We start from the raw sequence: 12,147 nt of genomic DNA, 5'->3' as shown, positions 1-12,147 counted from the left end.
CTTACAAACTGCCGCCCTATATTCATCAACCTGACGCGTCGATTTTTAGTTTGTAATAGGCCCTTTAGATCGGACACAGCAATGCTACTTGAGTAATGAGCATACAGTTTGTAATTTGGGACACAATTTTTTTTAATAATTACAGAAAAGAAAATACAGTTTATTCTGAAAATTTATTAAACGGCTGGTACATACAATTACGTTTTCGTTCGCTGAGTCGACGCTCATTACACGAATGCACGTCAATAGTCAAGCAAAAGTCAGCAAACTGACTTTACAAGTTCACTCATTTATGTTGCTCATTTGAGCGTAAAAATACTGCTCAGTATAATAATGAAAAAGCAAATATTGAATGGGAATTACAAGTGCAATCCAAGAAAAATAAAAGTTGAGTTGAGTTTTGTTGCGTCCGCCTCGCCGTAGTAACGAATTTAGCTAGCCTGTTTATCCTCGCTATTGTCATCATCACTCGATTCAGATATGTCTGGCGATACAGTAACGTTACCTATGCTGAAATTATTTTCACCTGGCAGGTATATACCAAACCTGTCCTGAAATAAATTAAAATTATATTATAACTGTAAACGTACTTTTATTTTTATTTGGTATACCTACATTTTTACTTCGTGAAAGGCATTCCACATTACGTACAAACAAAAATAACCTAGTACTGTGTAAACTAATATATACGAATATATGCCACCAAAGTTGTGGGCTTGTTACCTAATTGCTAGTGCTACTGCGTACTAGTAGTCTGCGTACTAGTACTAGTATCTTTGAATCCTAGCAAGGTATCTAAATTATTATCATCAATATAGTTATAATACTCTAGCGTCCAGAAGTGGACGTCTATTGGTTGACCAGCCAATAGACGTTCACTTCTGGACATATGAATATCGTAGGGAGTTCCAAACACAACGGTCTTGTGCCGCTTGGGTCCAGTGGCTCCCTGCGACTCGCTTGATGTCACCGTTCAGCTCGTCGAGGTCTACTAACGCTGAGTTTACCGGTTCAAGGTCGCCAGCCCTTTGGGACTCCAATATCCATCAGTTCCCCGAGTTATGTGCTCCATCCATTGCTACATTAGCTTCGCGACTCTTTGAGCTGTCGGTAGCTCTGGTCCTTCTACGGATCCCCTCTTTTCTGATTTGAGACCTAGCATAGTTCTCTACATCGCTCTATTTGATTAAGCACTAGCTTTTGGGTCAACAAATGGGTGGGACACGATAATAATAAAGTTTTATATGTCCGATGACAGTCGCAAGCGCCGACATAACGTAGTTTCTATTCCCACGGCCAAAACAGAAAAAAAGAAGACGCTGTGAACAAAATCTGTTGCCAGATAATTCTTTAAAAAAAATGGTCACGGAATGCATGGCAGTTGTAGGCTATGAAAGCAATGCTCATTTTACACCTCATGTGAGTCACCATGCTCTTTAGGCCAATTTTAGTCTGTATCTCATTTGACACAAATTTAGCAAGCCTTCTAAAGTGGCTCGCTAATTTGGTGTCAACTGAGATAGGTGTCGCCAAATAACCCGTTAAATCCATATTTTACATTCTGAGACCTAAGTTACCAACCGAGTTCATTTCAGCTCGGTTGGCAGATACAATTACTCATAATAATGGTTTGGTAGTAATTTGATCGCAACATTTTTACAGTGGCTAGTTAAGTTTGACCACTGAGGTAAATAATAGGCCTAAAGCTTGCCGGATCAGTTGTTTCCATCGAAAATTACTTCTTGACATTATTGAAACCTTGACTACGGAACAAGATAGGTTAACGGTACCTTTGGATATCGGTTATAGTGATATTGCGGGTGGCATATACATGGGCGAGGAGGTGGTATTTTATAGCTCTCATGGGAAGAAATCTCGCTCTTTGGCGTAGGCGGCGTTATGTATCCTTGGAAAAAGAGGTAATTAAATCTAATTATTTATTTCTTTAATAATAAGTCTGGTTTTGCATATTTTAACATTTATAATAATAATAACTTGATTTGCCTTACTGACCGGCGTTTTTAGATACGTGAACGATAATCGTTTAGACAAGATAAACTGGAAATGCAGAAAGCATTTAATTTATATATAACACAGACAAGATATATGAAAAAATGTTTTCTGCGTAAATATACGATGATATACACGTACTCGTAGATAAACTTAAGTTCAAAACTTTATCGAAGCGCAAACTTTATTCAAATCGTTAGGGTCGTTTCCGAGATACACGAAATATACTTTTAAATGTATGCAAGATTTGCTCGTTTAAATGATAAATTGGATACATTAGGTGGAAAAATAAGGGAATATATGTCGAGAGAATTTTTACCTTTAAAATTGTCCAAGCGCCTTATAGTTCTCTTCAGTTTTTTCCTCATTCTCTTTTCCCAAGCAATTTCAGCAGCTAATAAATAAAATCGGTTATATAGGTTAGTTAAAAGATAAAGTATTTTTTATTTTTTTCCATAATCATCAAGGTCTTACATCCAACGGCTCCCTGCTAATTGTTTGATGTCATCCGTCCACTTAGTCGCGTTTGACCCTAACGACAACAATGTCTGAGGTCTCCCTTCTAGCACCTTGGTACACCAACATCAAAAAAATTATGTTACTTACCAATCCGCTCTTTTTCTATAATATTAAATTCAAACATTTTGTAGGCGTTTTGTAAAAGTTGCGCAATGTCTATTCTTATTTCGACCACCGGCACCTCAATAGCTCTCTCGACAGCTTTAGAAAGCTCTATATAAGCTGTATCGAAGTTCAAAACCTCATCGTCGACGCGGAGAAAAATCGCCTTATCAACTGTGTTCGAGACAAAGAGGAACATAGTCTCGGAGAGCGTCATCTCCGGCGTCGGTATAGGTTCTAAAATTAAAAATTAATGATTACATTACTAATCTTATTCAAAGTCAAAATCAAAAATATCTTTATTCATGTGGCACTTTTGATGCGTACATAAGAATTACACGGTAGTGAGATAACTAAAGCTACGAGGGTTCCAAACGCATCCTGGTCTAAGAAAAAGCCCACAACAAACTTAGCCGAGGGTTTTCTTTTCTATCACCATCTTACAATATCATTTAAAATTATTGGAAGAGCAACCTGGTTAGCTTAATAATTCACACCCAAGCTTTTTTATCGATTACGTAGTCCTTTATACTATAATTGGACTTTTCTATAAGCTTACGTTTAATACAAACTTTGAACCTTTTAAGAGACATGATGCCAATGGGTAGTTTAAACGGATTATGAATTTTATGTAACCTAGTATATTGCACTGTAAGTTTATTCTTACTTCTAGTGTTTAAATTATCGCAGTCACATTTTTTCTTTAATTTAGAAATATTTATTTAATAATAATGTACTGACTATATACATATACACACTATACACTGTCATTATTTTAAAATCTTTTAATTTATCTCTCAATGACTCTCTCTGACCTATTTTGTAGATCGAACGAACAGCTCTCTTCTGCAGCACGAAAATAGTGCTTATATCAGCAGCATTACCCCAAAGTTAAATTCCATATGACATTTTGTTATTTCTATTTAGCTGGCCTAGGTTAAGAACATTCTTAGTAAGTTTTATTTCAGTTCTCTATTAGCATAATTTTAAATACAACTTCTGGTTTAGATAGTGTAGAAGTATGAAAATTACACGCGATTACGTTCACGTTTTTTTGGATCAATAATCCGGCTGGATCGGTTAAGTAGCCTGTCAGTGATTAGGATCTGCAATGCAAAGTCTCGTTAAGATTCGATTTTGCAGCTAAACTATACCTAAATAGATAACACAATACAGGGACAGTCTGGCAAAATACAGTCGCTGGCTAAGGCTGGGCTCGTGGGCTGACATAAAAAATATTCCATGTATTCAGGACGAAATTAAAAAATTGGGTTAAAACCTAATGTGTTTTTGATTACTTTTCCTCTACTTAATATAATATTGGTACATAGCGATGTACATCGTATCTGCGGTTAGTATCTGAACGATAGAGAGATTATAAGTTTAAGCTTGGCTAGACTTCTGATATATCGCTGTCGCAAATTAATGTAACAATTACGTACTCATCATCATCAAGGCCACAAATAATATTTAGTGGAATAAATGGGCCACAAAACCCGACCCGACATTAGAATGGCACAACAGTGGCTGGTCCACTCTAATGTTGGTCCTGACAATTTCCTAGACAGAAAAATTTATTACCTAACTATTGTCAGCCAGACCCGGGATTAGAACCCAATACCTCATAATTCGTAGTCGTTTAAACTAACCATTGTACCACTGGACTAAAGATGAGGCAGTCGCTAACGCTAAGTTGGTGGTTTTATTTATATTACAAAGATTATTTACCAGGAGTAGACAGTGTTGTATCCGAAGTTTTGACGGACACAAAAGATGATGACTCCGTATTGTATGTTGTCTCTGCTGGTGAGGGAATCATTGGTGAATTCGGTTTATTGTGAGTGTTGATTAGTTTTCTCAAATCAATCATTAACATTTCATCGGCATAAGGTTCCGGTAAATTCACGCCCTGAATTAAAAGTTATAAAATATTATTTAATGTTCACTTCGTGTAACATTTAGGGTTATATCTAAACAAAACATAATACCCGGGTATTGAATCCTTCAGGGAGTAAATTAAGCCTTTCAAGTATTTCTTTATCGAGTTCCTCGGCAGGTCTAGTGAAATACTCGGCTGCCTCTTTTAAAACTCCATTCCTCTTATTCTTTTGCGACATTTTGCATATAAATAATTCTAGCATCGCTTTAACCTGTTATAGGAAAATGTTTTTTAATGTTTGCGTCTTTAGGATTTCCTAGCTTTTGTCCGCTGCTTCGTCCACGAGGTTTTTTTTAAAGGATACAATAGCTCTCTTAATCCTTAATAATAGTATAATGCGAAGATAAGATTAAAGTCAAAGTTAATAAAGTTAAGATTTAGGTTTTAGAAATCAATAGGTATCTATAAAATTCTATTGTAAAATAATCTAGAAATCTCGGGATAATTAAGCCTTGTAACTTGAAGAAGGTGGATTATATCTAGCGCGTGGGTATCGGCTAAGAATGGATTTTACGTAAATCCGCCGATAAGAAATTGAGTGGGTGTTGAAAAATGGAGATTAATATTGTAAAACTGAAGTAAAGTAAACATTTATTAATTGAACAACAATGTATAGGAAATTTTTACTCGCTGTAACATTTTAAAGTAGCAAAAATATAGATTTATATTTTGTAACAGTCCCAGGGGAAGATGCCATGGGTAGTTGAATTTGCATGGAAATATGTACCTACTTCTGCAGACATAGAATTTTTGAAGCGCAATTATTACGCAGACCCACATTAATATATAATTTAGTGAGCGTATTAACGTAAAGGTGTGTATTTATGTCTATATGTGACATTTGAGTGAACATTTTGTATTTTACTGTAGCTTGCTGTCTAGAGTAGGCTACTAAAAGTTAAGGTGTCAGAGTTTTGTTTTTTTTTCTGATGCTAACCTTTCATTGGCAAACTGGCTAACAATTCGTAGATTATAATCGACGGTGACTGGCGCAGTGGGCAGCGCTGCTTTCTGAGTCCAAGGCCGTGGGTTCGATTCCCACAACTGGAAAATGTTTGTGTGATGAACATGAATGTTTTTCAGTGTCTGTGTGTTTATATATTATAATATACTATAAGATTTTATGTATATTATTCATAAAAATATTCATCATTTATCTTAGTACCTTAATCTACACTTACTATTGGGCTATATGGCGATGTGTGTATTGTATTAAAAACAACAAAAAAAATTTGATTAAAGATTACTATGTCTATTAGTATAAAAAGCCTATAATCGAATTGAAGGCTTATTATACTCGTGCCTATAAAAACTTACCTCTGGATGCTGCAATAAATATGTTTCTTGTTCCAATTGTAAAGTGTTACCGAGTCGTTCAGTACACGCAACCTGACACGGAGTCAAAACTTCTAAATCACTGGACATCAAACCATCAGCAGGTAACTTGTCTTTCGGCAATCCTTTCATTATCTTCTTTAAAGGCATTTTTATTATTATGTCTAATCCTTTGGTTATTTTTACCCTTGGAAATAAATATAGGTAGTAGAGTGTAAAATGCTTTGCGACATAACCATTTATAGGCAATAGATTGGCTTAAACATATGTATTGGTTTTTATAATTAATTTGAAATGTTTATTGTTTATATTCTTTTTCTTTTTTGGGTTAATGGCCAATATTTGTCAAAGAGTAAACAAACATTTTTATAGTCATTGAATCTAAAACTGGTCAGTCAATATAAATATTTTTTTTAATCTTTATTTTTTTGAAGACTTTTATCCTCGAAGACATGCCAGCCCCATTAAGTCATTCAAGCCAGTCATTATTAAGCGGTACATTGTTTGCAATAGTTTTTAAGCAAAAATATTAGATTACTAGACGTGCCCTGCGACTTTGCCCGCGTCATTTTGTGAGGCAGTCTACTCCTATAGTCGTATATGAGATTTTGAGATTTTTCACATAGATTTTTTTTATTACGTTAATTTTTTTTTCAATGAGAAGTATTCTATTTTATTCTAATACCTCCAAGAATATGTATACAAAGTTTCATGAAGATCGGTTCAGTAGTTTTCGCGTGAAAGCGTAACAAACAAACTTACATTCACATTTATAATATTAGTAGGGATAGGGATATAGAAAGTATAAATAAAAATGATAGGTTTATGATGATTATCTATATATATATAAATAATTAAAATATGAACGTACCAGCACAGCTAGCATGGGCAGGAGACAATTATCTCCCCGGGAAAGGATAAAAATTTAACTTCTCCCACAGCTTAATCAACTCTCAGAGCACTCTACACTCCAAATAATATATGTGTAATAATAAACGGCGGCAAACTTCTCCTATTCCATGTTCCTGTAATTTAGCAGTTAGACACTTTAATGAAATCCCTTGTCGGGGGATATAATCGGGGGATATATTTTTCGTCTCCTGCCTGTGCTAGCCCTGCAGAATTAAATTAAATTAAACCTAATACCATTTCCATTTCGCCTCAAGAGGCATAGTAGGTTTTTTGAAAACATTAAGAGTTGGTTTTTATTTGGGGATTGGGATCAGGTTTGTAGATTATCTAAATTCTACCATGAAGGTATGAAAAGGGAGTTTGAAGATTATATGACAGCCTTTTTCTTTAAGTAAAGTAATCAAAAGCTGCATATTTAAAATAAAATAACTCTAATAGCGTTTTTCAAATCAGGGGGTCAATTTTTGTATCGCAAATATGTAGAAATGTATTACAAATCGACGCAGATAAAGACTCGGGCAACCGCAAATCGTAAATAACAAGTAGTGCATATATTACGTATGGAAATTTATATTACTTAGTATGGACTTTATTTAATATACGGTGTTCTTTTGGAAAACTCTGAAGTGCCAGTTATACCCCTACTTATATAACGTTGCAAATATTCGTTGCTATTTACTGTGTTTATTGCAAACTTTTTTTCGGGGCCGTTCGGAACTTATATAACTATAGTTATATTTGGTACCTACCATTGATAGTAATGTGGAAATATTGTTGATATTGACCCCAAAAAATCTAATTGGCGGGTGGTGAACATTTTAACTCTCCGTTTCATTTTATCCCACGTTATGTGAGGCCGAGCATGTCTTCGTCAAACTTGAAGCCAGAAAACTTGTTTTGGATTTTTCATATTTGATGACAACCCTCCTTAAGAAAAAACAGAGTAAGATCTCCTAGTAACTAAGCATTTTAGTCCGATGCTTTATAGAAATTGTTGTGAGAGATTGAAAAATTTATAACATACCTTTCAGGTAAACGCGATTCGATCCGAGCAATAGTATTGATTTCAGCATCCGCTGAAATACGTAGTTTTTTGCTAACGGGTTATAAATGTTAACGAAACATAATATTACGTTACATTTTATCTTTGTTTTGAAAATGATTTTCTGTTTTTAAAATTAAACTATAGTAACAGAAGTCGACGTATCTTGTATCGTTTTAAATAAACCGAAATACTCATTTCATGTTCGCAAAAGTGCATGGAAAAGCGTTAATACGAGTAAAGTATGAATTTTTCATCGCTCATTATAACGAATGCCTTATGTTTGTAATCTGTTTTGATTAAAACTTAAAGATAGCAACATAAATCGTTATTTGAACATATTTTATAGTGAGAATATAAATACTTAATGTTTTAGAGTTTTTTTAATTTAAGTACCTACTCTTAATTATTTGTAACATTAATAAAAACGGACAATTTTGAAACTCACGCACTGAGATTTACGTACCTTTATAAAAATTTGAAGAAAAGATTATATAAATCACGCATAAATAGTTATTTGGTTAAATTAATTATCTCAAATGTCGTGAACATAAACGGCATAATTGAAAATACCGAACTGATTTATTTCCGATTTCTAAAAAAACTTTGCTTTTAATTTGCCTATAATTTATTACTGCATTAAAATCCTTGCACACTTTATTATATTGTATAATGTAACAAATAAGATTTTAAGTTCGTAAATGTTATGATAATGGTCATGAAAATATTATGTTACTGACTTAATTAAGTAACTCTAATTATGAAATTAAAATGTTCCCATTATTGCGATCCCAAATATTTCTTTTTCGTTTGTAGAAATAAATAAAATTGAAGTATCTGTTTGTAAAGTCCAAATAACAGCTTTTAACAAAATGAATGAAAGTCTAAAAGTTGCGGTTTAAGAAATTTATTGTTTTCATAAGAACAGTATTCACTTACATGAAAACTTAAGCTATTACATTATAAGGTTTGCTGAGATTGTAAGTTAGAGCGTGCTACACAAAAAATAGACTTAATTCAACATGCCAAAAACAATTAATTCACATGCAGCTATCCGTTAAAACTTTTAACTTAAAAGTATACAAAAATATGAGGGTAGTATGGTACCATTGTAACAAAATCCCACTAACGCTAGGCATATCTACGTCATGAAGTGGATATTACATAGACGTAGAGTGACAAGATATGCCTCAGATAGGAGAAATAGTTATTATTTTTCATTTAGTAGGTGGGCCTTTAATAGTTTTTTGAAATTGTAGAAACTTTTACTTTCTTTTATACTCTTAGGGAGTTTATTGTATAATTGGGCACTTTCAAATGTTATATTTTTTTTACCGTAGTTAGTTCTTGGTGGGCGTAGTATTATATTATTTGCACTTCTTAACTGTCTCAATTGCGGGAATTTATTTTTAATAGTAAAAGTTGTATTTGTGTGTATTTCTTTTGTTAACATTTTTCGAATTAAAATGCATGTGTAATATTTGTATGTACTTGAAATATTCATCAATTTTGTTTCTTGATATAGTTTTACTGTTGGTGTAAGAAAATCATATTTAAATAATATTTTTACTAATTTATTTTGAGCTGTTTGTAAAAGTTTTATATTGGTGTTGGCTGCTGAGCCCCAGATTTGGATAAGGTAGTCGATATGTGACTTAACTAGTGAGTTGTATATTATGTATCGGACTTTATGTGGTAGGCAACGTACTATGCTTCGCAAGGCAATAAAGAGTAAGAGTAATTTTTTTCGATTTAATTTTTCTTATGTGTGGTTTCTATGTAAGTTTGCTGTCTAAGATGAGACCCAAGTATACTTCACAGTCTGATCTAGTGATTGTAGTATTATTTATTTTTAAGGGTTCAAAATTGTTAATGTTTTTGTTCTTTGCTGCAAAAATTACGTAATGAGTTTTACTTATATTGATGGTCAGTAAGTTACATTGAAACCAGACATTAAGTAAGTTAAGGTCATTTTGTGCGTCTTGAACTTTTGTCTCTATTTTATTACCATAATAAAATAAAGTGGTATCATCGGCATATAGTGATAATTCACCTTTAAGTCCTATTTTACTTATATTATTAATATAAATCAAGAAAAGTATAGATCCAAGAATCGAGCCCTGAGGAACTCCGTAAGTTATCGATTTATGACAGCTTTGGTATTCCCCGATCTTCACTACCTGGGAGCGATCAGTTAAGTACGATTCAAAAATTTTATGAGCATTGTCAGTGATACCTATGCCCTTTAATTTGTTTAAGAGTATTTGATGGCTGACTGTATCGAATGCCTTTTTTAAGTCTATAAATATGCCAAGTGCACTTTTTTTGTCATCTATGTTATTTTTTATTCTGGTGACTAAGTCTACAGTTGCAGAGAGGGTGTTAGATTTGGGTCTAAATCCGTATTGTTTAGGGTACAAAAAATCTATTGAGTTCAAGTACGTTTCTAGTCGATTATAGAAATTTCTCAAAGATCTTCGAAAGAACCGGAAGCACGGAAATGGGTCGATAGTTACTGGGATCCGATTTAGGACCGGATTTATAAATAGGGGTGACCTTGGCAATTTTTAGTGTTGTGGGAAAGGTCCCTGTTCTAAAACAGGTATTTATACACCGAGTTAGTTCATCAGATATGCAGCCTTTCACAGATTTTATCACCCTAGTATTTATGTTATCAATTCCTGAACTAGTGTTACTATCTAGTTTGTTTATTATAGTAATAATTTCTTTACTTGTGGTTAAATTAAGGTTGCTTAGGCCATAATTAGCGTAATTAGCGTCAGTTGTGGAGCTAGTATAGGTTTTGTTACTATGGTACTTTGTGGGGATAGCTTCCGCGAGTTTTAATCCAACAGTCGAGAAGAAATCATTAAAGTATTCACAAATATTGTTTCCGTCTTTTACTTCTAAGTCACCTTTCTTGAGTTTACTCGCTATTTCTTTTGTTTTATTATTAGCTAAACTATTTAATAGGTCCCACATTTTCTTTGGTTTATTTTTACATTCAAAAAATCGTTTAAGATAATAGTTACTTTTCATCAGTTGTATATCTTTAGCTACTGTGTTTCTTTCTCTTATAAAGTCTTTTTCGATACCTTCGTCTTTCGGGTTATTTTTATGTTTTTGCCACAGAATATTCTTCTGGTTAATTTTGTCTAAAATGTTTCTATTTATCCAACCTTGTCTCGGTGGATTCAAAATTTTTACTTTAATAACTTTGCATTGTTTTATGGTTTGTGATAATTTACATTCAAATTCGGTATAGTTTTCATTTATATTATCCACTTTGTTATTTTCCATTAATTTGTAGAGTCTTATATAATCAATAGCTTCGTATCCGATTTTTGGTTTAGATTGTGGTTGATATTTATCAATCTCAAAATAAATTTGCTTGTGGTCTGACATTGATGACTCAATGATAGCTAGATGGAACCGGTTTTCTTTGAGGTTCGTTGAGATATGATCAATTAAGGACTTATTCTGAGTAGTTTCACGAGTGCATTGTAAAGGGTCAATTTTATTGATTATTTTGAAACCACTTTCTGTTAAAGTGTCCTTATAATCTTCCACTGAACTGCTTGGATCTAATAGATCAAAATTAAAATCTCCAAAAACTACTGCTCTTTTTCTACGATCCAGTTGAAGTGAGAAAGTGTCTAGGAAATTTTTGACATTTGTTCGGCCAGGTTTATATATAGCGCCAATGTCTAATGATAATTTTTCTAAGTGTATCCATAAGTAGTGGTTATCATCTTGGGAGAGTTCTTCAGTAAAATTGTGTTTTAGATTGTTATGAGCAAAGATAGAGACTCCACCGCCAACAGCAAAGTTACTTAAAACAAAAACCATTTTTTGTCACTTTGTCCTGATAATCGTCTGTTTGTTTCGGCCATGATCAGAAACGGTGAGACCAACCATTTTCAAATTTTAAAACGCTAAATGTATGCTGCCCTGTATTAGTAACTATGCAGCTAGCTACCACTCGTCATAGAATAAAATAAACCCGAGTGTAATTGAAATTTTTTGACACTTTCTGTTATTAAAGAGTAGGTGTACCACTCTGAAGAAATATAAAAAATAAACCTAGCGAGGAATGTGTCAGAAAAAGATAGCATAGCATGGAGTGTCTCGAAAACAACCATTTAGAAAACAATGAGAACCAAAGTGCAGTTTTTTGTGTGTATTACACTATTTCGATTCACGTAACAGCCACTTTATTTAAAAGCGTCTATTGAAGAAGTGTTTTTAAAATTATTTAGTCAGCAGCTCTCAGAAATCGGCGATGTTA

At 33.4% G+C, this 12,147-nt stretch overlaps 2 protein-coding genes across 2 annotated transcripts; both read right to left on the bottom strand.

The window, feature by feature from the left end:
- Positions 1–204: 204 nt before the first annotated feature.
- On the bottom strand, positions 205–6,134 carry LOC120636600. The gene is made up of 7 exons (XM_039908145.1): positions 5,888–6,134; positions 4,620–4,781; positions 4,360–4,540; positions 2,617–2,868; positions 2,330–2,404; positions 1,791–1,906; positions 205–551 (listed from the first exon to the last, which is right to left on the bottom strand). Exons 1-7 carry the CDS (start codon positions 6,053–6,055, stop codon positions 432–434), a joined length of 1,074 nt encoding a protein of 357 aa, XP_039764079.1. The 5' UTR covers positions 6,056–6,134; the 3' UTR covers positions 205–431.
- Positions 6,135–10,313: 4,179 nt separating this feature from the next.
- LOC120636599 lies at positions 10,314–11,708 on the bottom strand. The gene has a single exon (XM_039908144.1). The coding sequence runs from the start codon at positions 11,706–11,708 to the stop codon at positions 10,314–10,316; it is 1,395 nt and encodes a 464-aa protein (XP_039764078.1).
- Positions 11,709–12,147: the final 439 nt, after the last annotated feature.

This window comes from Pararge aegeria, chromosome Z (assembly GCF_905163445.1).
Source record: "Pararge aegeria chromosome Z, ilParAegt1.1, whole genome shotgun sequence".
Lineage (NCBI taxonomy): Eukaryota > Metazoa > Arthropoda > Insecta > Lepidoptera > Nymphalidae > Pararge > Pararge aegeria.
The sequence above is the reverse complement of the archived record's forward strand: the minus strand, read 5'-3'. Positions and strand labels throughout refer to the sequence as shown.

Bases quoted from the DNA above. Each gene is read 5' to 3' on its own strand.
- LOC120636599 (XM_039908144.1), bottom strand. From the start codon at position 11,708: ATGGTTTTTGTTTTAAGTAACTTTGCTGTTGGCGGTGGAGTCTCTATC.
- LOC120636600 (XM_039908145.1), bottom strand. From the start codon at position 6,055: ATGCCTTTAAAGAAGATAATGAAAGGATTGCCGAAAGACAAGTTACCT. The intron at 4,541-4,619 runs GTATTATGTTTT...CTTTTAATTCAG, and splicing joins CTGAAGGATTCAATACCCGG to GGCGTGAATTTACCGGAACC. The intron at 2,405-2,616 runs GTAAGTAACATA...TTTATTTATTAG, and splicing joins TATAGAAAAAGAGCGGATTG to CTGCTGAAATTGCTTGGGAA.